At 45.5% G+C, this 27,848-nt stretch overlaps 1 protein-coding gene across 2 annotated transcripts in view; it reads left to right on the top strand.

The window, feature by feature from the left end:
* The window catches only part of LOC131202149 (NADH-cytochrome b5 reductase 3), a 40,763-nt gene that overhangs the window by 10,972 nt on the left and 1,943 nt on the right, over window positions 1-27,848 (top strand). The window contains exons 2-9 of one of the 2 annotated variants that reach the window (XM_058190816.1): window positions 5,639-5,770; window positions 10,654-10,726; window positions 15,056-15,162; window positions 19,068-19,197; window positions 20,627-20,710; window positions 21,951-22,036; window positions 25,005-25,104; window positions 27,163-27,188. In XM_058190816.1, the coding sequence (XP_058046799.1) occupies window positions 5,639-5,770; window positions 10,654-10,726; window positions 15,056-15,162; window positions 19,068-19,197; window positions 20,627-20,710; window positions 21,951-22,036; window positions 25,005-25,104; window positions 27,163-27,173 (723 nt within the window). In that variant the 3' untranslated portion in view covers window positions 27,174-27,188. Of the gene's footprint in view, window positions 1-5,638; window positions 5,771-10,653; window positions 10,727-15,055; window positions 15,163-19,067; window positions 19,198-20,626; window positions 20,711-21,950; window positions 22,037-25,004; window positions 25,105-27,162; window positions 27,189-27,848 lie in introns of those variants that run through there. The other variant, XM_058190815.1, reaches the window with a different exon arrangement.

Genomic DNA, 27,848 nt, shown 5'->3' with positions numbered 1-27,848 from the left:
ATTTTGGTTCCTTTAATATAACTTGGACGTGCTCGGTCAGTGAACGACGTAAATATCCTAACAGGGTAAGTAACGCTTTTATTTGTTGCATTCCAAGACCCAACTTTGAAACTGGAATGGTTCGTTCGTATGTTGAGGCCTGTTTCTATCTAATATATTTTGTGGTCAGAAGATAGTCATGGGGTTTTCAGTTTCTTCTCTCCCCCCCCCCTTTTCGGAATGATAATGAAAAGACCGCATTTTATGTCTTGTGCTTCAAAACAGAAATCTTCCTGCATTAGTAATTCATGAACATTAGCGCCAGCTCTGGGAATATCTGATGTAGCATCTAAAGGAGACAAGCTTGATTATGAACTGGGCATGTCTAGTTGGATGAAAAGAAGGACTAAGGGAGACACGATAGCTGTGTTCCAATATCTCAGGGGTTGCCACAAAGAAGAGGGAGTCAAACTATTCTCCAAAGCACCTGAGGGCAGGACAAGAAGCAATGGGTGGAAACTGATCAAGGAGGAAGGAAGGAAGGAAGCTACCATTTTTAACTATCCATAGTTTAATGAAAAGAAGGACTAGGGGAGACATGATAGCAGTGTTCCAATATCTCAGGGGTTACAACAAAGAAGAGGGAATCAAGCTATTCTCCAAAGCACCTGAGGGTAGAACAAGAAGCAATGGGTGGAAACTGATCAAGGAGGAAGGAAGGAAGCTACCATTTTTATCTATCCATAGTTTAATGAAAAGAAGGACTAGGGGAGACATGATAGCAGTCTTCCAATATCTCAGGGGTTGCCACAAAGAAGAGGGAGTCAAGCTATTCTTCAAAGCACCTGAGGGTAGAACAAGAAGCAATGGGTGGAAACTGATCAAGGAGGAAGGAAGGAAGCTACCATTTTTATCTATCCATAGCTTAATGAAAAGAAGGACTGGGGGAGACATGATAGCAGTCTTCCAATATCTCAGGGGTTGCCACAAAGAAGAGGGAGTCAAGCTATTCTCCAAAGCACCTGAGGGTAGAACAAGAAGCGACAGGTGGAAACTCATCAAGAAGGAAGGAAGGAAGCTACCATTTTTATCTATCCATAGTTTAATGAAAAGAAGGACTAGGGGAGACATGATAGCAGTCTTCCAATATCTCAGGGGTTGCCACAAAGAAGAGGGGATCAAGCTATTCTCCAAAGCACCTGAGGGTAGAACAAGAAGCAACGGGTGGAAACTCATCAAGGAGAGAAGCAACCTAGAACTAAGGAGAAATTTCCTAACAGTGAGGACAATTAACCAATGGGACATCTTGCCTCCAGAAGTTGTAGGTGCTCCATCACTGGGGAAGTTTCAGTGCTTGAGAAGGGGGTTGGACTAGAAGACCTCCAAGGTCTCTTTCAACTCTGTCATTCTGTTAATTAGTGGAACGGCTTTCCTCCAGATGTTGTGGGTTCTAAGAAGAGACTGGACAGCGCAGGGGGCACTCACGTTGCATTTTGGGGGTTCAGGCATGCGTGGGTGCCTTCGTGTCCATGTGGGCATGCGCGCTTTGGGCACTCGGCACCAAACAAGGTTAACCATAACCTGGTCTAAACCCTGGCATTGAAAGCTAATCTGATCATGAAGTGGCATTATAATAAGAACATAGTTGTTTGGTACAGCACAAACTATTCTAAAATAAGACCGAGTCAGCGGTCAAAGAGAAGAATCTTGAGAGTGAGTTGGCTTTGGAGTCATGGTTGTTGTTGTTTTTATTTTGAATTTATATCCCGCCCTTCTCCGAAGACTCAGGGCGGCTTACACTGTGTTAAGCAATAGTCTTCATCCATTTGTATATTATATACAAAGTCAACTTATTGCCCCCAACAATCTGGGTCCTCATTTTACCTACCTTATAAAGGATGGAAGGCTGAGTCAACCTTAGGCCTGGTGGGACTAGAACTTGCAGTAATTGCAAGCAGCTGTGTTAATAACAGGCTTCTTACAGCCTGAGCCACACCGATGAATTCTTGATGAATGTATCTTTTCTTTTATGTACACTGAGAGTGTATGTACCAAAGACCAATTCCTTGTGTGTTCAATCACACTTGGCCAATAAACAATTGTATTGTATTGTATTGTATTGTATTCTGTTGTATTCTATTCTCTACTCTATTCTATTCTACGTGTGGTCTTACTAAGGCTTTATAGAACCTTGATAGTGGTTTTAGTACCTCACTTGATCTTGATTGTATCCCTCTGTTAATGCAATTTAGGACTGCATCTCCATATTTTTTTTATTTGAATTTATATCCTGCCCTTCTCCGAAGACTCAGGGCGGCTTACATTGTGTTAAGCAATAGTCTTCATCCATTTGTATATTATATACAAAGTCAACTTATTGCCCCCAACAATCTGGGTCCTCATTTTACCTACCTTATAAAGGATGGAAGGCTGAGTCAACCTTGGGCCTGGTGGGGCTTGAACTTGCAGTAATTGCAAGCAGCTGTGTTAATAACAGACTGCATTAGTCTGTTGAGCCACCAGAGGCCCCTTGTTTTAAACCTTGTACCCATGGTTGAACTATTCTAACCACAATAGGGAGTCTTTTACTTAATTTTAACCGGGGTTAATTATTAATTTTTAGATAATGGGGTTTTATCATTTTAACTATAATTTTAATTCTGGCCTATTTAAATAAGTTTTTTAATTAGTTTTTATTGTGTATGATTTCTGTATTTTTATCTGGCCGTGAACCGCCCTGAGTCCTTCGGGAGATAGGGCGGTATAAAAATTTGATTAAAATAAAATAAATAAATAAAAATAAAATAAATCTCACTTGCCACTGAAACGCACCCACACACAATGAAACAACTGGGAGGTCAACTAACGGATGGGTGGGGGAAATTGATGAGATGCTCAAAACATAGAGGGGGAAAAAAAATACAGCAAAAACGTATTTGTGCGAGACCGGGAACGGAAAGAAAATTAGAGAAGAAAAATACGTGGAAGGAAAATTACCCATGTCGCCATGTCTAGGAGGGAAATTTGCTTTTTTGTTCTTTCTTTGTTTCAGTTTGTTGTATCGCACCCACTCAAAACATAACCCACTTTCTATCATTAGAGGTTTTTTCTCTTGATCAGGAATTCTGGGATTTTTTTTTAAAAAAAAAACTAAAAGGTTTTTATGATCTGAAAAGGTTTGAAAATCTCTAGCCTAGAATAGAGATAGGAAGGTCGGGTAGCGGGGAGAAACAAAAAAATTGGAGGGAAGGTAAAGGTTCCCTTCGCACATATGTGCGAGTCGTTCCCGACTCTAGGGGGCGGTGCTCATCTCCGTTTCAAAGCTGAAGAGCCATCAATGTCCGAAGACGTCTCCGTGGTCATGTGGCCGGCATGACTGAACGCCAAAGGCGCTCGGAACGCTGTTACCTTCCCACCAAAGGTGGTCCCTATTTTTCTACTTGCATTTTTTTACGTGCTTTCGAACTGCTAGGTTGGCAGAAGGCACAACACTTAAATGCTAGTCATAGGGTACAAATAAGCAATCAGGAAACAACATCAATATAAATGATAAGGATGCAAGCAACAAAGTTACAGTCATACAGTCATAAGTGGGAGGAGATGGGTGATGGGAACGATGAGAAGATTAATAGTAGTGCAGATTTAGTAAATAGTTCGACAGTGTTGAGGAGGGAATTATTTGTTTAGCAGAGTGATGGTGTTCGGGGAAAAAACTGTCCTTGTGTCTAGTTGTTCTGGTGTGCGGTGCTCTGTAACGTCGTTTTGAGGGTAGGAGTTGAACCAGTTTAGGTCCAGGATGCGAGGGGTCTGTAAATATTTTCACAGCCCTCTTTTTGACTCGTGCAGTCATCCCCTCCTCCTTTGGGCTTCCGTCTTTCCCAGCATCAGGGGCTTCTCCAAGGAGTCCCTTTCTTCTCCTTAAGTGGCCAGAATTATTTGAGCTTCAGCTCCAACATCTGTCCTTCCAAAGGACAAATCACGGTTGATTTCTTCTAGGATTAGAATTGACCTGGATGCTGACAGATGTTATTTTTTTCCACATTCTGTTTTGTCGGGGCGTCACATCACCGAGGCCAGCCCTGTAAGTTCAGTCAGACAAATAGCCCGCTCGTGCCTCGAAAATTCAAGTACATTTCATTTACGCAAGCAAAGACTTTACCTTGGGATGAAGGGAAGGTTGATAGCAGTTGGAAAGAAGGATTAGTAACAAGATCCTTGAGGGCAAATGCTATCTGCTGGTGGTGGTGTAAGAGTTGTTGCAGCCTTGAAAAATATAGTCTTTTGCAAGAAGGAAATTTCACCGACTTAGATTGCAAATGCAGATTTGCAAAGCAAGTTTTGGAAGGGAAATCGTCTCGCAACCTCCTATCTCTTCTTTGCAGCATCTTATCAAAAGAAAAGTATTCCCAGATAATACAGAATTGCTTATAGAACGATTTGATACGGACGTTTTATCTATTAAGCCCTGTTTTTAGCTATACAAGGTTGTGTGTGAGTGACGGGGGAGTAAAGATATCCTCTGATCCAAGCTTTTCTGGGGTTTAAAAAGAAAATCCACCATTCATTTATTCAGATTTGCTGTATGAAAAAAAGTTTCCCCTATCTAGTCATATCCGAGTCTAGGGTGTAGTTTCATCTCCAATTCTTGGATTGTTTGAAGAAATTTTCCGTGGTTCTGTGGCCAGCATGGTTATATGCTCAAGTCACATGGGTCGTCGTTACCTTCCCACCGAAGTGGTACCTATTGACCTACTCGCATTTGCTTGCTTTCAAACTGCTCGGTGGGTAGGAGCTGAGGCGAGAAACGGGAACTCGCCCCATCTCACAGTGTTTGGGTCTCAAACCCCGGGCTGTTAGCTTTCCAGCTGACAAGCTCAGCGTCTTTAGCCTCTTGAGCCGCTACGCCCCCACCGTTCCCTGTATACCGTAGCTTTGAATAAATCTCTTTGTTCTTATCTCATGGTATAATCAGAATACAACCAGAATAATCCTGATCTAATAAACTAACAGGGTTATTGAAACGATTGCAGAGATAATCGATACAAAATACTTGGGAACTTTTAAAGAGTTGTGAAAAAGACACTTTTTTTTTTTTTGTTTACATTTATACCCCGCCCTTCTCCGAAGACTCAGGGCGGCTTACAGTGTATAAGGCAATAGTCTCATTCTATTTGTATATTTTTTTACAAAGTCAACTTATTGCCCCCCCAACAATCTGGGTCCTCATTTTACCTACCTTATAAAGGATGGAAGGCTGAGTCAACCTTGGGCCGGGCTCGAACCTGCAGTAATTGCAGGCTACTGTGTTCTTAATAAGCCTTAATAACAGGCTTTACCAGCGTGAGCTAAACCTCTCAGTTCAACCTTTTCTCAGTTCACCCTATTCTTCACCCTATTCTTCTTACAGGACAATACCAGCTAGTTATCTATCACCTGGTTAGTTAGTTAGAAAGGACGAACCCGTATCTTTAATACCATCTAATAATAATATTTAAATGTGATTACGTGATAGTCTTTCGTGGTTGGTAGATAACTCTTAAAAAAAGGCACTCCTGTTAACGGGTTTTTTGTTTTGTTTTGCTCTTAGCCACTTTCTAATTTATTTCTGTTTATCAAGTCAGGATGTTGAATTTTAACATTTTCTTTCTTTATGTTACAGTTGGGAAGCATTATCCTGTTTCCAGCCTATTTCGTGATCGGTTTGATCAAGCGACTTTTCTCAAAATCGATGCCTCCGATCACGCTGGAAAATCCAGATGTAAAATATGCATTACGACTGATCGATAAAGAGGTAACACATAAATTGCTCTTGTATTTCTCTCTTTCCCTCTCCCCTTCCCTCTCTCTCTCTCCCTCCCTCTCTCTCTCCCTCCCTCTCTCTCTCCCACCCCCTCTCTTTCTCCCCTTCCTCTCCCTCCCTTCCCCTCCCACTCCCTCCCTCTCTCACTCCCTCTTTTCTCCTCTCCTCCTCCTCCTCCTCTCTCTCTCTCCCTCTCCTCTCCTCCCTCTCTCCCACCCCTCTCTCTCCCCTTCTTTCCTCCCACTCCCTTCCTCTCTCATTCCCCTTCTCTCCCTCTCCCCTCCTTTCCCTCCCTCCCGCCTCTTGCTCCCTCCTCTCTCTCCCCTCCTCTCTCTCTCCCCTCCTGCTCCTCCTCTCTCTCCTCCTGCCTCTCCCCTCCTCTCCTCTCCCTCTCCTCTCCCCTCCTCCTCCTCCTCTCCTCCCTCTCTCCCTTTTCCTCCTCCAGCTCTCTCTCCTCCTCCCTCTCCTCCCTCTCCCCTCCCCTCTCCCTCTCTCTGCCTGTCTCCTCCTCCCTCTCTCTCTCCCTCTCTCTCCCTGCCTCTGTCTCCTCTCCCCTCCCTCTCTCTCTCCCTCTCCCCTCCTCTCTCTCTCCCCTCCTCCTCCTCCTCCTCTCTCTCCCCTCCTGCCTCTCCTCTCCCCTCCCCTCCTCCCTCTCCCTCTCCCCTCCCCTCCTCCCTCTCCTCTCCCCTCTCTCCCTTTTCCTCCCTCCGGCTCTCTCTCCTCCTCTCCTTTTCCTCCCTCTCTCCTCCCCTCTCCTCTCTCTGCCTGTCTCCTCCCTCTCCTCTCCCTCTCTCTCTCCCCTCTCTCTCCTGCCTCTGTCTCCCTCTCCCCTCCTCCCTCTCTCTCTCCCTCTCTCTCCTCCTCTCTCTCTCTCCCCTCCTGCTCCCTCCTCTCTCTCCCTCTCCCTCTCCCCTCACTCCCCTCTCTCCCCTCCCCTCACTCTCTTCTCCCCTCTCTCCCCTCCCTCCCTCCCCTCCTCCCTCTCCTCTCTCCCCCTCTCTCTCCCTTTTCCTCCCTCCGGCTCTCTCTCCCTCCCTCTCCCTTTCCCTCGCTCTCTCCCTCCCCCTCTCCCTCTCTCTGCCTGTCTCCCTCCCTCCCTCTTCCTCTCTCTCTCTCCCCCTCTCTCTCCCTGCCTCTGTCTCCTCTCCCCTCACTCCTCTCTCTCTCTCCTCTCTCCCTCTCCCTCCTCTCTCTCCCTCTCTCTCCTGCCTCTGTCTCCCTCTCCCCTCACTCCCCTCTCTCCTCTCCCTCCCTCTCTCTCTCTCCCCTCCTGCTCCCTCCTCTCTCTCCCTCCTGCCTCTCCCTATCCCCTCACTCCTCTCTCCCTCCCTCCTCTCTCACTCCCCTCACTCCCCTCTCTCCTCTCCTCTCCCTCCTCCCTCCCTCTCTCCTTTTCCTCCTCCAGCTCTCTCTCCCTCCCCTCTCCCTCCCTCTCTCCCTCCCCTCCCTCTCTCTGCCTGTCTCCTCCCCTCTTCCTCTCTCTCTGTCCCCTCTCTCCTGCCTCTGTCTCCTCTCCCTCCTCCCTCTCTCTCTCTCTCTCCCTTCCCTCTCCCTCCTCCTCTCTCTCCCTTTTCCTCCCTCCCCCTCTTTCCCTCCCCTCACTCTCCCTCTCCCTGCCTTTCTCCTCCTCTCTCCTTCCTCTCTCCTTCTCTCTCCCTCTCTCCCCCCCCCATTTCAGCAGGTTTTAAAAAACATTTTAATACCCAAAATGATGTCGGTATGCCAAGGAACTGGGACTGAAGTAGGTAGAATAAAGGTTTCATACTTCCTGTTGATATATGGCGGCTTTATCTAGATCAACCTTTGAAGCATTGTAGGGATTGAGAAATATTGCAAAATGTAGATTAGTGCTGTGGCCTTTCCTAACACAGAAAGGTTGAAAAACTGGATGTTGCAGCTGCTCTCCTTTACATTTAAATGTATGTAGAAATTTTCTGTAGACGCCCACTCGCTCACAGGTGGCCCTAGGTGGCTTACAATAAAAACACAGTATAGAAAAGAAAAGAAAAATTCTACCTTGATGGAAAAATTAGTGATTTTGTGGTGGAGGCTGATGCACAGTCCATGTATCACGTATAACTTGAAAAATCAAGTGGAAAACCTCGTGTGTAAAATTGGAGATAAAACATACCCATATTTATTATTTCAAACCTACCTCATAATAATTCTTCCCACTTGGGCACTTTTTCCTAAAAGACTAACCTCACCGTTTCAATCTGCAGCTGCCCTGATTTCTAATTTATGCAAGCCTTGTTTGCATAAATATTAAATATATGGATCATTTGAGCGGCGGGCTCACTGCCTTGCATTGTGAAATGTTTCCTCTATGAACGTAACTCATTATATTTTCTGAATATGTGACCTTAGCTCTGGGTCTGGATTTATTGATCTGATCTGTGTCCCATCCACATATACAATATTGTGGTGTTTTTGGACTCTTGTTTTGTTTAATTTTGTTTAGATCTTTTTTTAAAAAAAAAATAAGTTGTTTATTATTTTATTTCAATACAAACATTTTATCTTTCATTAAACGGTGTGTCGTCTGGGTGCAAATATTTTGTGCAATAATTAAAAGTTACACCCATATTTATTATTTTATTTATTGTTAAATTAATACTAATGCTTAACATACCTACTGTTATAACAATCCTCTTCGCCGCGAACTTAAAACTTATTTATTTCGTATGGCTGGACTAGCCTGATTTTTATCTTTATTGGATGGGTTTTTAAAATTTTGTGATTTTATGGGGGAGTATGTTTTTTAACATTTGGGCATTTAAATTAGTTTTTTAAGGGATGTTTTTAATTATTGTATGTATTTGTATTTTATCTGCCTGTTCACCGCCCTGAGTCCTTCGGGAGAAGGGCAGTATACAAATTAAAATATTATTATTATTATTATTATTATTATTATTATTATTATTATTATTATTATTATTATTATTATTATTATTAGCTTATTTAACTTTGTTAAAACATTGTCCATGTTTCACTCCTCTGCTGTTCTTTCTAATTTTCGTATTTATTCTCTAACCATTGATAAAATAACTCCCTATAACTATAATAATCAGATTCTTCCTTTTCTTTAATTGCAAGTGCTAATCTATTCATTTCTGCACATTCTAATGTTTTCTTAATCGCGTTCTCATCCGAAGGGATCTCTTCTCTTTTCCAATTTTGTGCAAATACAATTCTAGCTACAGTTATTACATGAATAATCAAATATACATTTTCTTTACTATACGTTTCTGGTAAAATCCCCAACAAGAATAATTCAGGTCTGAAATCAATATGTTGTTGTATCATCTGCTCCATACGAATTTAGATCTTGGTATGGACTTGTCACCTGGGCACTGAAGTCAGGAATATCTATGGGTGTAGGGTCCAAAAAAAAGGATTTAGCAGATGGATGTGGAGTTGGGTCCCTGCCCTCTTTTATGTGAAGTATTAGTAGTACTTCGTAGTATTAGTAACGCTTTATAAATCCTTGGTGTAAGGCCACACTTGGAATACTGCATCCAATTTTGGTCACCAGAATCTAAAAAAGATGTGGAGACTCTAGGAAGAGTGCAGAGAAGAACAACAAAGAGGATTGGGGGACTGGAGGCTAAAACATACGAAGAATGGTTGCAGGAATTGGGTATGTCTAGTTTAGTGAAAAGAAGAATTAGAGATGACATGATAGCAGTGTTCCAATGTTTGAGGTGCTGCCACAAAAAAGAGGGAGTCAAACTATTCTCCAAAGCCCCTGAAGGCAGGAGAAGAAGCATGGGTGGAAACTAATCAAGGAGAGAAGCAATTTGGAACTAAGGAGAAATTTCCTAACAGTGAGGACAATCAACCACTGGAACATTTCCTCCAAAAGTTGTGGGACATCACTGGAGGTTTTTAAGCAGAGACTGACAGACCCTTGTCTGAAATGGTATAGGGCAGGGGGGTCAAACTCAAAACCTGGGGGCCGGATCTGGAAACAGTGAAGGACCGGTGCACGGCGCCTCTGCCAGCAAAAACTAAGCTCAGGCGGGCTGCGGCTGGCCCTCCTGAGCTCTGTTTTCACTGGCAGAGGGTTGCAGGAGGCCGTCGCTGCCAGAAATGGAGCTTGAGACCCTGTTTTCGCTGGCAGAGCACTCGGGCCACCTTTGGCACCCCTGACACGAGTGACGTCCAGCTGGCCATGCCCACCCCGGCTCCCCGAGGTCAAACACAACGCTGATGATGGAATCGAGTTTGACACCCCTGGTATAGGGTCTCCTGCTCAAGCAGGAGGTTGGACGAGAAGACCTTCCGACTCTGTTATTCTATGTCCTCTATGCAGTGGCTCAGTGGCTAAGATGCTGAGCTTGTCAATCAAAAGGTCAGCAGTTCGCGGGTTGGAATCCCTAGTGCCGTGTAACGGGGTGAGCTCCCGTGACTTGTCCCAGCTTCTGCCAACCTAGCAGTTCGAAAGCAGGTAAAAAATGCAAATAGAAAAATAGGGACCACCTTTGGTGGGAAGGTAACAGCATTCCGTGTGCCTTTGGCGTTGAGTCATGCCGGCCACATGACCATGGAGATGTCTTCGGACAGCGCTGGCTCTTTGGCTTTGAAACGGAGATGAGCACCGCCCCCTAGAGTCGGGAATGACTAGCACATGTGTGTGAGGGGAACCTTCACCTTTATATAGATATGGCCTGTAGGGTTGGCTTTCAATTGGATGGTCAGATAGCTGCACAAACAACAGTTAAGCAGTCTTGTTAGGTGCTGTTTGGAACTGTGTTTATTTCTTCAGTCCGCGCCGTTCTAAAATGCAGATAATGTATCTTGATTGTAAATGTTTGGGCCTTGGATGGAGCATGTATACCTGGTTTTATGAACTTTTATTTCTCTCTTTTCAGCAAGTCAGTCATGACACCAGAAAGTTTCGCTTTGCCCTGCCAAGTCCAAGACATGTTTTGGGACTTCCTGTGGGTAAGCTGTTTTTGTTAAAATAAACTATATATATATTTTTACTTATCCAAAGGTACTTTGGAGGGGGAATAGGGAAAAAAGGTTGACATCATTGGATGGAATTGTGGATTTGAGAAGAAAGTTCTTTCTTTCTTTCTTTCTTTCTTTCCTTCCTTCCTTCCTTCCTCCCTCCTCCTCCTCTTCTTCCTCTTCTTATTCTTCCTCTGTTTTTTCCTCTTCTAATTCTTCTTCCTCTTCTTCTAATTCTTCTCCTTCTTCCTCCTCTTCCTCTTTTCTTTCTCCTCCTTCCTGTTTTCCTCCTCCTTCTCCTTCCGCCTCCTCTCTCCTCTTCTTTTCCCTTTCTTTTTTTCTTCGTCCTCCTCCTCCTCATTCCCTTAATTTATTTCTATTTCTTTAAAGTAAAGCTCTTGCTAGCTAGAACGAAGAGTGTATTGGCGGTAAAAAAATCCTTCCTAAATTTAAACCGATCTGGACCTGCTCTCTAAATGAACAGGAGAATTCACCCATGAGGGCCAAAGTCGCAACCCAGAATAAAAACACAACCGAATCAATAACAGAAGAAAACACAACGGCCTTGCTAAATAGGGGACGATCACCTGCTCACCTAATCCTGATTTGTGAATTTCCACAGGCCATTCCACCTTCGATATTCTTTGGATCTTCACAAAGAATATTTGCTTGTTTACTTCTTATAGTGCCACCCAATTCCCACTGTGGCATCCTGGGCAAAAAAAAAGAACCCAGAACACGGTTGCAATTGTTTACAATTTGTAGCCGGGAGAAAAGACCTGGATTAGGTATCAAGCGAATTTGCAACCATGGCTTCCGTGTTTTTGTTTCGGCCTTCCATTCTTCCCTCAGTTGCCGAGCGGAATCCATAATTGGAAGCCAGCTGCTCCTCTCCTCTGCCAGAGGCATTTTGCCCAGGGAAGCAGGTGTGGTGCCTTGTGTGTTTGTGCCTTGCAACCACGGGAGTACTGTACACTTCAAGGATACGAAGAATTAAAAAGCGTCTTGCGCTACATCTCTCTCTCTCTCTCCCTCTCTCTAAAAGATTCATAGCGCTAGGCATAACGTTTGCTAGGAATTTATCCAGAATAACTAGAATAAATAATAATTAGTTATATTTTCTGAGGCTGCACACTCAAGCTTTGATCGGTTTTATTTATTCGACACTATTTTTAGCTGTCCCCAGCAGTGGGTTACACATTTTGTTACCACCGGTTCGCCGCCCGCATGCACGCTTGCTTCACACGGATGCGTGTCTTCCGCGCATGCACCCAGCCTCAAAAACTTGCCTAAATAGGATGGCATGGAGCTGGGGCGGATGGGCAGGCTCACCCATGATTTCCACTACCGGTTCTCCCGAACCGGTCGAAACCGACTGAATACCATTTCTGTCTATCCCACTTTCTTCGCCATCCTTCTCCCCACCCAAAAAAAATCAGGCCAATTATTGTTTTGCTTTCAGTACAGGCTGTCCTTACAACAGTTCATTTAGTGACCGTTCAAAGTTTACAACGGCACTGAAAGAAGGGACTTATGACCGGGTGCAGCATTTCCCCTCCCCCACAGGTCACATGATCCAAATTCAGATGCTGGACAACTGACTCATCTTTACGATGGTTGGAGCACCCCCAGGGTCACCCGGTTCTCTTTTGCGACCTTCGCACCAGCAAAGCCAATGGGGAATGCAGATTCATTTAACAACCTTGTGACTAATTTAATGACCGCAGTGGTTCGCTTAACAGGCGTGGCGAGAAAAGTCATAAAACGGAGCCAGAGTCACTTAGCAAATGTTTCACTTAGCGACAGGAATTTGGGGTTCCATCGAAGACTACCGATTTGCAAGGAATTCATCTGGAAGATTAATTGGTGCAAACAATTTCAGTTCTCTTTTTTTAGGCTGGATGTTCATGCTTTGATTAGGTTTATTTATTTGACAATATTTTTAGCACTCCCCCATTTTTCCCCACCCCCCACCCCCCAAAAAATCAGGCCAATGCTCATTTGGCTTTCTGTGCAGAAAGTGCTATGGCTGGCTAACAGCTGTTCTCTCCTGCTAACAGCTTTTGGGCCTCTTGTCAAAAGCCGGTAGCAATTCTTTTCGAAAGGATGGATCTCAAGAGTTTTTATGTTTTTTTATTAAGCAAGTTTTAATTGAGAGTGGGGGAAAGGGGAGGGTGGTACAAGATTTCCCGCCGCTGAATTGTTTCCCACATAAAAATCAGTGTGTTCAGCGAGGGTGAAATTCGAATTCAATACCGGTTCTGGGGGCGTGGCAGGGGAAGGATACTGCAAAATCTCCATTCCCTCCCCACTCCTGGGGAAGGATACTGCAAAATCCCCATTCCCTCCCCACTCCTGGGAGAAGGATACTACAAAATCCCCATTCCCTCCCCACTCCTGGGGGAAGGATATTGCAAAATCCCCATTCCCTCCCCACTCCTGGGGGAAGGATATTGCAAAATACCCATTCCCTCCCCACTCCTGGGAGGATATTGCAAAATCTCCATTCCCTCCCCACTCCTGGGAGAAGGATATTGCAAAATCTCCATTCCCTCCCCACTCCTGGGAGAAGGATATTGCAAAATCCCCATTCCCTCCCCACTCCTGGGAGAAGGATATTGCAAAATCCCCATTCCCTCCCCACTCCTGGGAGAAGGATATTGCAAAATCCCCATTCCCTCCCCACTCCTGGGGGAAGGATACTGCAAAATCTCCATTCCCACCCCACTCCTGGGAGAAGGATATTGCAAAATCCCCATTCCCTCCCCACTCCTGGGAGAAGGATATTGCAAAATCCCCATTCCCTCCCCACTCCTGGGGGAAGGATATTGCAAAATCTCCATTCCCTCCCCACTCCTGGGCGAAGGATATTGCAAAATCCCCATTCCCTCCCCACTCCTGGGAGAAGGATATTGCAAAATCCCCATTCCCTCCCCACTCCTGGGGGAAGGATATTGCAAAATCTTCATTCCCTCCCCACTCTGGAACCAGCCAGAGGTGATATATTAGCGGTTCTCCAAACTACTCAAAATTTCCGCTACTGATTCTCCAGAACCTGTTAGAACCTGCTGAATTTTACCCCTGGTGTTCAAGTTTAAGGTCTGAGTATAGGCAGTACCGAGTAAGATTGAGTTTTTTGCAAAGTCAGGGATTTCCATGTATCTAGGCATATTGCTCCAAGGGCTCCTATTACTACTGGTGCAACTACTGATTTCTTCCTCCACACTCGCTCAACTTCAATTTGCAAATCATGATATTCCGTTATTTTTTTCCGGCTCTTTCTCTTTCATTCGTGCATCCCCCAGTTGCTGTAACCTAGGCCCAAGTAGTTATGACCAGACACAATCCATCTTAAACAAACATATTTTATTAGAACAGCTGAGAATTACTTCATTCTCAGCTTAGTCCAAATTAATTCCAAAACAAAGTCCTTCAGAAAAAGTCCTTCGGCCTTATCATGAACCTTTGTCTTCTTTGGCACCCTGCCAAAGGCTTTTCTTGGCAAGAACCCCAGGAAGTTCAGAACCAGGAGATGACGGCAAGAAACAATTGTAGCAACGTTGCTTTCCTACAAAGAGCCCAAGAGCTGCTCTTTTAAGCCTTATGGGAAAGGCCAATCATCTCCTAGCCTTACTCCCAAGTCGTCCTTTTTGCTTTAACTGCTCTTGCCTTCTGGCAGCTCTCCATATGCGTGCTCTTGGAACAGGTTCCTCCTGTTCCTCTGCCTCTCTGCTGTCCGTCTCTGGAGGCTGCGGAGTCTGCGCATTGCTCCCAGATGACCCTGGCCCCATCTCTGCCTCCGATGTAGAGCCCTCGTCCGAGCCTTCCTGACTCCAGGACTGGCCCATCATCCTCCCCAGCCTCCTCACTGTCCAACTCTGCTGCCAGCTCCACGGGCTGCTGGTGGACCACAACACCAGTATTGCATTATCAATGAACTAGACTTTTTTCTTTTTCCTTTCTACAATAGTGATGCCAGACGTCTGTCCCACAGGATCTTGACCTGTTCATTTTCAAGAACTTTGTCAACTTTGTTGTTGTTGTTGTTGTTGTTATTGTTATTTAAGATTAAATCTTCCATTCGATTCACAGTCTGGGACTGATTAAAAACTTCACAGGTCAAATCCTAACCAAAGACTTAAGAGCTGTTAAAGTAACGTCTGAGTAAATAGGCAGTTCCGAGTATTATTATTATTGTTATTTATTTATAGCGTCCACCAAATGCAGACTAGTTCCATAAATAACGAGGCAAAGCAAGCTAAGGAAGCTGAACGATGATCCGTCTTGTTTCATCCTTTGAATGTTTCGCTTGACCTCTAGGGCAGCATATTTACCTCTCGGCCAGGATCGACGGGAATTTGGTGATCCGGCCTTACACGCCGGTCAGCAGCGATGACGACAAAGGATTCGTGGACCTGGTTGTGAAGGTAAAAGCTTGGCGATCAATCATTTCATTAAGCTTATCAAAATATAAAACACAAAGGAAAACGAAAATAGTGGAAAAAGAGGGGAAGGAAAAGAGAAGTGTTGTTTCTGCGCCCCCCGAGCCGGGCCTCCTGCCAGAAAGTAGTAGTAGTAGTAGTAGTAGTAGTAGTAATAATAATAATAATAATAATAATAATAATAATAATAATAATAATAATAATAATAATAATAATAATAATATTATTTTAATTTTTATACCGCCCTTCTCCCGAAGGACTCAGGGCGGTGAACAGCCAAGTAAAAACAATACAATATATTACAATAAAAACTATTTTAAAAACTTATTCAATGTGGCCTAAATTTAAATATAAAATACATAATATAAAATAACCCCATTTAAAAACGAATTAAAAACCCCATTTAAGCCAGTCCTGCTCGAAAGAATAGATACGTCTTCAGCTCGCGGCGAAAAGTCCGGAGGTCAGGAAGTTGTCGAAATCCTGGGGGAAGCTCATTCCAGAGGGTAGGTGCCCCCACAGAGAAGGCTCTCTCCCTGGGGGTCGCCAGCCGACACTGTTTGGCTGACGGCACCCTGAGGAGACCCTCTCTATGGGAACGTACCAGTCGGTGGGAGGCATGTGGTAGCAGAAGGCGGTCCCGAAGACATCCCGGTCCTATGCCATGGAGTGCTTTAAAGGTGATAACCAACACCTTGAAGTGCACCTGGAAGACCACATATAGCGCAGGATTGGTGTTATATAAGTGACTTGGAGCCGGGCCTGCTGCCAGAAAGTGACTTGGACAGTGAGGGGGAAGGACCGTCAGGACTTACCTTGGGAGCACCAGCTTCCCTGGCTCAGCTCCAGGAGCCAGAGGCAGACCAGGTGGAAGAGATAACGAGGCCTCCGTCCCCTGACTCTTTTCACCCCCCAGGACACACCTCCAGACCCAGCTGATGGCAATCAGGCCTGGCTGGACCCTAGGTTTCATAGGCAGGAGAGGCGGGAACAACAGAAGCAAGGGTGGGGCAGGCCTAGAAAGTGCTGAGTCATGGAGCCACACCCCACAGGATAGAAAAGGCAGCCAGAGCTGCTGTGTCTCTTTGTAACAGGCAAATCCACTGATTAAGAACTGAAGTTTGTTTCTAGGTGACTCACCAGCGTCGTGGAAGATAACGGAGGCTCTTGGCAGACGCTGGCTATTCTGCTGCCAGAGCTGATAGTGACGGCTAATTAAGCCATCGCTCGGACGGAGGCGAGGGAGGACAGAACAATCTGCTGCGCATGTAGAGAATGCACATGCATGCGTGGAGGGCGGAACACATGCATGGGAGGTTCAGGTGGCTTTTCAGGTCCAAAACGAGACCCCCTGTGCCCCATTTTGCACCTAGAAAACCGCCGGCACCAACCTGGAAGCCAAAACGGGGCAGGGGGCAGGCGGGATGCATGATCTTCTTGTTCTGTCCTCCCTCGCCTCCGTCCGAACGATGGCTCAATTAGCCGGCACTATCAGCCCTGGCAGCAAAAGAACAAGCGTCTGCCAAGTGGCTCTGTTATCTCCGATGAGTCAAACTGCACTTCAGCTCTTAGTTCAGCAGTTAATTTGCCTGCTACGAAGAGACACAGCAGTCTGCCTTTATATCCTGTGGGGTGTGGCACCATGACTCAGCACTTCCTAGGCCTGGCCCACTCCTGCTTCTGTTGTTCCCGCCTCTCCTGCCTACGAAACCTAGGGTCCAGCCAGGCCTGATTGCCATCAGCTGGGTCTGGAGGCGTGGCCTGGGGGGGAAGAGTCAGGGGACGGAGGCCTCGTTATCTCCTCCATCTGGCCTGCCTCTGGCTGCTGGAGCTGAGCCAGGGAAGCCGGTGCTCCCGAGGTAAGTCCTGACGGTCCTTCCCCCTCTTTTTCCAAGTCACTTTCTGGCAGGAGGCCCGGCTCGGGGGCCGCAGACACAACACTGAGACCTGAAGACTAGCTGGCCAGCGGGAGGTGTGTGCGCATGCGTGGTAGAACTGGGCTGATAGGTTCGCCATCACAGTACCAGCCAGTTCTATAACAAACTTCTCTAATCAGCAAAAACTCAAGTCAAGGTTTTGTTGTTTGTTTTTCCATCTCAAGCACAAACTCCAGAAGCGCTTTTTCCAAGTACCGGTAGAAACGAAGTTTGATATTTGCTTTTCTTCGATTAAAGTCGTTAATTTAGCCATCTCTGCTAGTTCCCTCAGTTTTCCCAGCCGTTCCTCCATTGTGGGGATCAAAGTATCTTTCCGTTTTTTCTGCATAAAGCGTTCTTGCTGCTCTCAACATATAACAGCGAAGTCCCAGACATTCTCCTCATGTTCTTTGTCCATTAAGCCTAAAAGAAAAGTCTCTGGTTTGATTTTGTTTGTTTGTTTGTTTGTTTGTTTTGTTTGTGTGTGTGTATACACATACATATAGGTATACAGATATATATATACATATATATGTGTGTGTGTGAATATCTAGCTGTAGATAGATGAGAGCGAGATGATAGATAGATAGATAGATAGATAGATAGATAGATAGATAGATAGATAGATAGATAGATAGATAGATAGATAGATAGATAGATAGATAGATAGAAGAGGATAGATAGATAGATAGAGATAGATAGATGAGGGAGGATGGATGGATGGATGGATGGATGGATGGATGGATGGATGGATGGATAGATAGGTAGATGGATGGATGGATGGATGGATGGATGGATGGATGGATGAGAGGAAAGATGATAGATAGATAGATAGATAGATAGATAGATAGATAGATAGATAGATAGAAGAGGATAGATAGATAGATAGATAGATAGATAGATAGATAGATAGATAGATAGATAGATAGATAGATAGATAGATAGATAGATAGATAGGAGAGATCATATCATATATATGTAGGTCTTTGTAGGTCTCTCTCTCCACCCAGAAAGCAGACCCAAACCCACACTGATCAGGAAGCATGACCAAGGACCAGAAGCCAGACCACAGCTGCAACATCAGCCATTTCAAACCCCTCCAATCCATACATGCAGCAGACTGACACCCACTATGAAGATGTAGCACGACCACGAACACGAAGCCAAACAGCAGCAGTGCAGCTCACCAGCTCAAATCCCCCTGCAACTCAGACTAATCTGAGCACAACCAAGCCCCCACCCAAACAGGACACACCCCCAGCCAATCAGAGCACAAAAAAACCCCATCCAATCAGAGCACAGCCAAGCTCCCACCCAATCAGTTCAAACCCCCACCAGCAGTTAAAAAGGAAGAAACAGCTGCAATCACACATTGCTCCCAGAAGCACGAAGCTGAAGCCTGAAGATGACGAATGAGACTTCGAAACGTCGCCAAGACACTTCCAATTTTACGCGGAGAAAACCCGAACAACCAAAGACCTATATATATATATATATATATATATATATATATATATATATATATATATATATATATATATATAGTGAGAGAGAGAGAGAGAGAGAGAGAGAGAGAGAGAGAGAGGATAGATAGATAGATAGATAGATAGATAGATAGATAGATAGATAGATAGATAGATAGATAGATAGATAGATACATACATACATACATACATACATACATACATACATATATGATAATGATAGATAGATAAGAGAGAGAGAGGTGATAAATAGATAGATACGGTTCTGAGATAATGCAAGCTGACCTTCAATAGACCTTCAGAGGAATCAGTTGTGAAATTGTTCCAGGGTACAAGCGTTCCTGGTGTGATGCGATTACAAACTTACAGGCGTCTTTTAAATATACATGGTGTAATGGTCCATCTGCCTTGAGCAGCATGGATTTGTAGGCCTCTGAATGACTTCGTCTTTCTCATCTGCACATTTTTAACGGTGTTTTCTCCCCTACAGATCTATTTCAAAGGGGTTCACCCCAAATTTCCAGAAGGGGGGAAAATGTCCCAGTATTTGGAGAGCCTAAGGATGGGGGACACCATTGATTTTCGGGGACCTAGTGGATTGCTCGTTTACAAGGGAAAAGGTGAGTCTCTGGAAACTGAATATCAAGTTGGAGAAGGTCGCTTTCCTCTCTGATTTATCCTACAAGGAGTTCTCGAACTTATGGCTGTTGTGGAGCCTGCCCATCACAGCCATCATGTGACCGATCCCATTTTACGACCATTTTTTCTGGGTTGTGAGTGAATGTGACGGCAACCGTGGTCACAAAGGGGCCACTGTGGTTCTTAAGTGAAGCCATGGTTCATTATGGGTGTGGTTTTGCCCAAAACTGGAAGTAAATGCCAACTTTTGGTGGAGATGTTTAGGTGACCATGCTTGTAAATACATCCCAGTTACTAAGCAACCAAAGTTCAGCCGTGTGACCGCAGGGGAGGGCCCAAGTGGCATGATTTTGAAGTAATCCCCAAGTTGGTCCATTGTGGCTTCGAACGGTTGTAAGTCAATAACCAGTTCGCCCAGTGGAGGACCATAAATGCGAGCGTGCACTCGCGCGCGTGCGGGGCTTCAAACACACAGCGATTTTATGCGCGCGGGTTCCAGCACACCTTCTCGGGCAGCCACAATGAGTAAAGCGGGCGAGGCATAGAGATCAGCTGGGCGAGCGAGCCAGAGAGTCAGATATATAGGATGGGATAGCACCGGGGCAAGTGGGCAGGCCCAGCCGGCGGTCGGAACTACCGGTTCGCCTGAACCAGTCCGAACTGGCAGCAGCCCATCTGTTCTGTCTCCTTCCCCACTTCAGACCCACGAGCTGGCCTTCAGCCAGTGGATTCACCGCTCTTATCAATCCTGGCAGAGAAATCGCAGCTGCCTGCCAAAGTTCAAACAAATGACTCACGTAGCAAGACTTTCAGCTCTCTTTGAAACGGTTCAGCTAATCTTTTGCTTCCCGTGGAGTGAGAACAGTCCCAAAGCCCCTTATATATCCTGTGGGGTGGGGCTCCTGCCCCACCCTTCCCTTTGATGACGGCGCCTCTCTAATCTTCTGAAGCGCGGGTCAAGCCAAGCTTGATTATTATTATTAGCTGGGTCTGAAGGCGTAGCCTGGGAAAGGGAGGAATCGGAGTGACGGCCTAATTACGTCCTCCGACTGGTCTGGTTCTGGCTCCTGGAGCCGGGCCAAAGGCATCGGTGCTCCTTGAGATAAGCCTTACCGGCCCTTCCCCCTCACTCTCAGAGTCACTTTCGGGCATGGGGTCAGGTTCGGGGGCTGGAATCACAACACCACCTCTGAATACAGGTTACATTTGGACAATTTTCCCCGTTGTGGTTTTTTGTTTTTTTAATAAGGTATTTGACAAGTATTCTTCACTGAGATTAGGAGTGGGCAAAAGATGTCAAATCTGACATCGATGGGCATTCCAAGCACATGTCTTGGATTTGAGACGTTTGGCGTGCCGCCAATCCACTTCCTCATCCCTGTTCGTTTGTTTGTTTTTTCCTCCCTCCAGGTTTGTTTGCTATTCGTCCAGACAAGAAATCCGAACCCGTTCTTAAGCAGGTGAAATACGTCGGGATGATCGCCGGTGGAACAGGTACTCAGAAATGGTGTTTTCCCGCCTTTGCTTGTACAGTGGGATGTGTCAGGTGCGAAGAATTACCCGTTAACTTCCAGTTAAGATGGTTTAGTGACCGTGCCTGCTCACAAGGATCTGGTCAATTAATATTCAGCATTAAATTGGCACTAGATAAAGAGTCGATGGAATTCAAGAGGGGTTGGAGTTAGAACGTTTGTGGCAGTAGCAGGATTCCAGGCTGATGGCTCACTTAACTCCACCTCCAGTTCTTACTGGTCTTCTCCTACAGATCTGGACAAGATTCATTTAACCATTTATTTCACTCCCTTTTTCTCCCTTCCTCTCTCTCTCTTTCTTTCCCTTCCTCCCTTTCTCTCTCTCCCTTCCTCTATCTCTTTCCCTCCCTCCCTCCCTCCCTTTTTCTCTCTCCCTACCTCTCCTCTCTTTCTCTCCCTCCTTCCCTGCCTTCTCTCTCACCGTCTTTCTCTCCCTCTCCCTCTCCCTCTTTCTCTCTCTCTCTCCTCCCCCTCTTCCTCCCTCCCTCCCTTTCTTTCTCTCTCTCTCTTTCCTCCCTTTATCTCTCCCTTCCTCTTTCTCTCCCTCCTTCCATGCCTTTCTCTCTTTCTCTCCCTCCCTTCCTCCCTCCCTTTATCTCTATCTCCCTCTATCTCCCTCCCTTTATCTCTCTTTCTCTCCCTCCCTTTCTCTCCCTCCTTCCCTGCCTTTCTCTCTTTCTCTCCCTCCCTCTCTCTCTCTCCCTTCCTCTTTCTCTCCCTCTTTCCCTGCCTTTCTCTCCCTTTCTCTCCCTCCTTCCCTGCCTTTCTCTCTCTTTCTCTCCCTCTTTCCTCCCCTTCCTCCCTTCCTTTCTCTCCCTCCCTTCCTCCCGTTATCTGTCTTGCTTCCTCTCTCTCTCTTCTCTATCTCTTCCTCCTTCCCTGCCTTTCTCTTTATCTGTTCCTCCCTCCCTCTCTCCTCTCTTTCCCTCCCTCCCTTCCTCCCTCCCATTATCTCTTTATCTCCCTTCCTCCCTCTCTCTCCTCTCTTTCTCTCCTTCCTTCCCTTTATATCTCTCTTCCTCCCTTTATCTCTCTCTCTCTTTCTCTCCCTCCCTTTCTCTCTTTCTCCTCTTTCTCTCCCTCCTTCCTTCCCTTCCTCCCTCCCTTTCTCTCTCTCTCTCCCTTTCTCTCTCTCCCTTCCTATCTCTCTCCTCTCTTTCTCTCCCTCCCTCCCTGCCCCCCTCTCTCTTTTCCCCCTGAAGGAATTACTCCCATGTTGCAACTCATTCGAGCGATTGTAAAGGATGAGGAAGATCCCACCATTTGCCATTTACTCTTCGCTAACCAGGTAGGATGTTTTTCTTGGCTCGCTTACTCTAAGGAGCAGAGAGAGCATATCGGACCGACGGTCGTATGTTGTGGAGAATAAATAAAACAGGTGCTGATGTTTCATGCTAGCAATCTTCAGGCCTTGTGTAGATTTACTCAAGATATTTGTTCCACCATTTTCATTAGACCGAATTTTCAAAAGAAGCGTAAGTGAAATTGTAGGCCTTGCTTATATCTTTCCAATTGCTACAAGCAAGAGTCTGGTTCTTCTAGAAGACCCAATCTCAGCAGCCATTCTTGTAATGTTCCAGCTTCGCTCTGGATCCTTTCATCTTTTTTATTTATTTATTTTTTTGAGGAAATAATGAGAAAAATGCTTAAGTTAACTATCCCAAAGGTGTTGTTGTTTTTTTTTTTTTTCAAGAGGCAACTGGACTTTCTGGTTTTTTTTTCGTTTGAAGATGTTTCACTTCTCATCCAAGAAGCTTCTTCAGCTCTGACTGGATGGTGGAGGATGGAAGGATTGATACTCCTTGCAGACAGCTGGTCATTTGCATCCTTTTAGAGCAGGGGTCTCCAACCTTGGTCCCTTTAAGACTTGTGGACTTCAACTCCCAGAGTCCCTCAGCCAGCTTTGCTGGCTGAGGGACTCTGGGAGTTGAAGTCCACAAGTCTTAAAGGGACCAAGGTTGGAGACCCCTGTTTTAGAGGGTCGTTGAGGCCACTTGGAGGTTTATCTGTGTCCTCAGGGCCACCTGTGTAGTGCAAATGGGCAGTTTTAGCAGTTCCAAGAAGGCTCCACACCCATTTGCACCACTCAAGTGACCCTGAGGCCACAGATAAACTTCCATGTAGCCTCAGCGTCTCTCTAAAAAGGATGCAAATGACCAGCTGCCTACAAGGAATATAAATCCTTCCGTTCCCCTCCATCCAGCTAGAACTGAAGAAGCTTCTTGGATGAGAAACAAAACATCTTCGAAGAAAAAGAAAGTCCAGTTGCCTCTTGAAAAAAACACCTTTGGGACAACCATGACCTGGATGGGTGTGAATCTCCATAGATACTTAAGTTAGCTGCTTCTAGTGGAAAATTGGTTAATGCAAGAACAGAGCAAATCAAGTTTCCCTCTACCCCAAACCAAAAATCTTCTCCAATTAAGTCATTCTCACAAGAGCGGCTTGATCATTGTAAATCCTCTCAACCAGAAATGGTTTAAAGTATTCTAGACAGAAAACCCAATGAAATAGATTCATTTTAAAGCAGTGGAACACTTCGGCATGGCGATTAACAGCTCAGAACAAATGCTTTTCAATTCAGTGTAATTACTCTGAACTTTGATAATAGTCCAGCATCCTTCATTCACATGAAAGGGGAATTATTTTTTGAGTAGACTCAAAGATTACTGCCAGTAGTTAACCTTCTTTGAGGTTCAAAATTTTGCTTGTTTTGCTTTTTGTTCCTGGTCTGTCTGTCTTCTGTCTGTCTACATTTTTAGATGGATGAGTGGGTGGGTGGATGGATGGATGGATGGATGGGTGCGTGGGTGGGTGGGTGGGTGTGGCTGGCTGGCTGGAAAGAAAGAAGGAAGGATGGATGGATTGATGGATGGATGGATGGATGGATGGATGGATGGATGGAAGGAAGGATGGGTGGATGGATGGGTATGGCTGGCTGGCTGGCTGGAAAGAAAGAAGGAAGGATGGATGGATGAACGGATGGATGGATGGATTGAAGGAAAGAAGGAAGGATGGATGGATGGATGGATGGGTGAGTGAGTGGGAGGATGGATGGAAGGAAGAAGGAAGGAAGGAAGGAAGGAAGAACAGATAGGATGGATGGATGAACGGATGGATGGATGGATTGAAGGAAAGAAGGAAGGAACGAAGGATGGATGGATGGATGGATGGACGGATGGAAGGAAGGATGGGTGGATGGATGGGTATGGGTGGCTGGCTGGCTGGAAAGAAAAAAGGAAGGATGGATAGATGAACGGATGGATGGATGGATCGAAGGAAAGAAGGAAAGATGAATGGATGGGTGAGTTAGGGGGAGGATGGATGGATGGATGGAAGGAAGGAAGGAAGGAAGGAAGGAAGGAAGGAAGGAAGGAAGGAAGGAAGGAAGGAAGGAAGGAAGGAAGGAAGGAAGGAACAGATAAGATGGATGGATGGATAGATGGATGGATGACGGATGGATGGATGGGTATGGGTGGCTGGCTGGAAAGAAAAAGGAAGGATGGATGGATGGGTATGGCTGGCTGGAAAGAAAGAAGGAAGGATGGATGGATGAACGGATAAACAGATGGATGGATGGATCGAAGGAAAGAAGGAAGGATGGATGGATGGATGGATGGGTGAGTGAGTGGGAGGATGGATGGAAGGAAGGAAGGAAGGAAGGAAGGAAGAACAGATAGGATGGATGGATGAACGGATGGATGGATGGATGGATTGAAGGAAAGAAGGAAGGAACGAAGGATGGATGGATGGATGGATGGATGGATGGAAGGAAGGATGGGTGGATGGATGGGTATGGGTGGCTGGCTGGCTGGAAAGAGAAGGAAGGATGGATGGATGAATGGATAAACAGATGGATGGATGGATCGAAGGAAAGGAAGGATGGATGGATGGATGGGTGAGTGAGTGGGAGGATGGATGGAAGGAAGGAAGGAAGGAAGGACAGATAAGATGGATGGATGGATAGATGGATGAGTGGGTGGGTGGGTAGGTGGATGGGTGGATAGATGGATGGGTGGATGGATGGAAGGAAGGAAGGAAGGAAGGAAGGATGAGTGGATGGATGGATGGATGGATGGACCATCCACAATCAAACAAATTTTGATGGCTTAAATTTTGCTTCCAGGGTGATTCGCTATAGCTCTGGTTTCACAATTTCTTTTCGTGGGTTTTTTTTAAAGAGGGAATCAATATTCTAAGTTGTTCAGTAACGAATGTGTGAGATAAAAATGACAATATTGTTGTTTCCGGGACAGACTGAAAGTGACATCTTGCTGCGCCCAGAACTCGAGGAAGTGCGAGCTCAACATTCAGCCCAGTTTAAGCTGTGGTACACATTGGACAGGGCCCCTGAGAGTAAGTAATCCAACATACAGTTAAAATTCTGCTTAGTGGCTGAATATTAACAGAGCCCTGTAAAATCCTCATGGAATCACACCTAACTGCTGATGGCCAATGTTTTTCCAGCTCATTACCCTAGTTTGCAATTCTAGGATTTTCCCATCCACGTATTAATCTATGCTTGACCTCAGTTAACTTTTTAAATGAACCCCTCATCTCATTTCGGATGGTTATCTTACCATCTGTGGACCTTCCTCAATTCAAACTCAACTTTTGGGGGATGTATTAGAAGCCTCCATACTGTTTTCTTGGCAAGTCTTCAAGAGATGGTTGACAGTAGGTTCTTTTGGAACTGAAATGTCTGCAAGAAAACCACCAAGCTCTGAGACCACCAAGGACCCCACAATCCTCCTCCCTTTTTCCTTCTCCTCTTCTCAGCAAACCCCACTCCCTTCTAGCACTGATGATGTTACCTAGTTGGGTCATGAAACGTCTGCAAGAAAACTGCCAAGCTCAGAGAGCACCAAGGACTCCTCATTTAAACCCTGAGCTACAGATACTTTCTTGTATCAAACCCAAATTAGGGGAGCCCTCCTCGGAGTGGCAATTTGCTTACAGTAGTGGCCAAAATTGTGGAAACCTTTTGGGAAAAGTGTATTTTCTAAAACTAACTAATGACATCCTTTTTTTTTTTTTTGCGTAGTACCATAAAATTATATATCAATGGAAAGATCTTTTAATCAAGCATGTAATGCAATAACTTTTAGGAAGGATTTGCTATTCGAATAGCAGTTACAGTAGAAAGAAGAAAAGTGAAACACGTAGAAAAAAACAAGACGTACAAAAATTATCACAATAGAAGAAACGAGACACACAAAGATTATCATCATGTCAGTTAATACTTAGTTGGGTAACCTTTAGCATGAATTATGGCCTTACAACGTCTTCCCATGGAGTGGACCAAGTCTTTTAGTTCTGCAGCTGTTATCATGTGAAACCAAGATTAAATGATTGATTCTATTAACTGGGTTTTATTGCTGGGTCGCTTCTGACTAACAAGTTGGCTCCATAGATTTTCAATTGGGTGAAGGTCTGGGCTATTCCCAGGCCATTCCAGCAGTGGAATAGGATTATCTTGAAACTCCCCCAAAAGGTGGTGTTATTAGCCATCAAGCCTCAAAAATACACTTTTCCCAAAAGGTTTCCACAATTTTGGCCACTACTGTAACGGCCCCTTTGATCAAACATTGAAGGGTACCATTGAGAGAAATGACAGCTAAGTGTAGGGTTAGGTAACCCCCAAGGATTAGTAGACACATGTAGGTGTCTCATAGGAGGTTCTGGGTACAGAGTGATCCAAAATTTGCCTACTTCAACCTCAAAACTAGGGTATTTTATGCTCATTCAGGCAGGTCTGTTCAATGGTAGAAAGCTTGAAAATACGCTATTAATTCTAGATTTTAGAGTTAAAAAATGTGCCCACCCATACTGTTCAATCGTGAGAAAGGGATGGAATTGATGGAAGGTGCTGTAGATCAGGGTTCTTCAACCTTGGTCCCTTTAAGACTTGTGGACTTCAACTCCCAGAGTCCCTCAGCCAGCAAAGCTGGCTGAGGAACTCTGGGAGTTGAAGTCCACAAGTCTTAAAGGGACCAAGGTTGGAGACCCCTGCTGTCGATGAAGAGACTATTTGTCCTAGTGGTGGGATGCTGCTGGTTTAACAACCAGTTAGTGCATGCATCCATGCTCTGCACGCCCATGTTTGTGTAAAACACTTCGTGTGCAGCGCTGAAAATGGAACTTTTAGAAGCTCAGCTACTTACTTTCCAAGTCAGCAACGGTAAGTAGAATAGCGAGGGAGGTGGGAAATCAGCTGTGCCGCGCGATTGAGATGAGCTAGAAAGCAGGAAATACAAAGGCGGGGGTGAGTGGGCGGGGCCAACTTATCGTCAGAGCTACCAGTTCACCCAAACCGATCCGAACCGGTTGAATCCCACTTCTGTCCCCATCTATTTCAAAGCCCCCTCTGAAGACCCTGGGCGCAGAAGAGAAACGTGGTCTTTCCCAACACAGAGTGGGATTAGAGCCAAGGCTCAAGGAACACATACCGCCACCCCAAGATGTCGTCCTAGAATAAGTAGAATAGCGAGGAGGAGGGTAATCAGTTGTACCGAGCGATTGAGACGAGCTAGAAAGCAGGAAATACAAGGACAGGATAGGGCGGGGGTGAGTGGGCGGGGCTAGTTAATCGGTGGGGGTACCAGCTCGCCCAAACTGATCCGAACTGGCTGTGTTCTGTCTCCTTCCCCACTTCAGACCCACGAGCTGGCCTTCAGCCAGTGGATTCACGGCTCTTATCAGTCCTGGCAGAGAAATCGCAGCTGCCTGCCAAAGTTCAAACAAATGACTCACGTAGCAAGACTTTCAGCTCTTTTTGAAACGGTTCAGCTAAACTTTTGCTTCCCGTGGAGTGAGAGCAGTCCCAAAGCTCCTTATATATCCTGTGGGGTGGGGCTCCTGCCCCACCCTTCCTTTTAATGACGCCACCTCTCTAATCTTCTGAAGCGCGGGTCAAGCCAAGCTTGATTATTATTATCAGCTGGGTCTGAAGGCGTAGCCTGGGGAAGGGAGGAATCAGGGGATGATGGCCTCATTATTTCCTCTGACTGGTCTGGTTCTGGCTTCTGGAGCCGAGCCAAAGGAATCGGTGCTCCTGAGGTAAGCCTTACCGGCCCATCCCCCTCACTCTCGGAGTCATT

The sequence above is a fragment of the Ahaetulla prasina genome, chromosome 7, assembly GCF_028640845.1.
Source record: "Ahaetulla prasina isolate Xishuangbanna chromosome 7, ASM2864084v1, whole genome shotgun sequence".
Lineage (NCBI taxonomy): Eukaryota > Metazoa > Chordata > Lepidosauria > Squamata > Colubridae > Ahaetulla > Ahaetulla prasina.
This window is presented reverse-complemented; position numbering and strand designations above follow the sequence as displayed.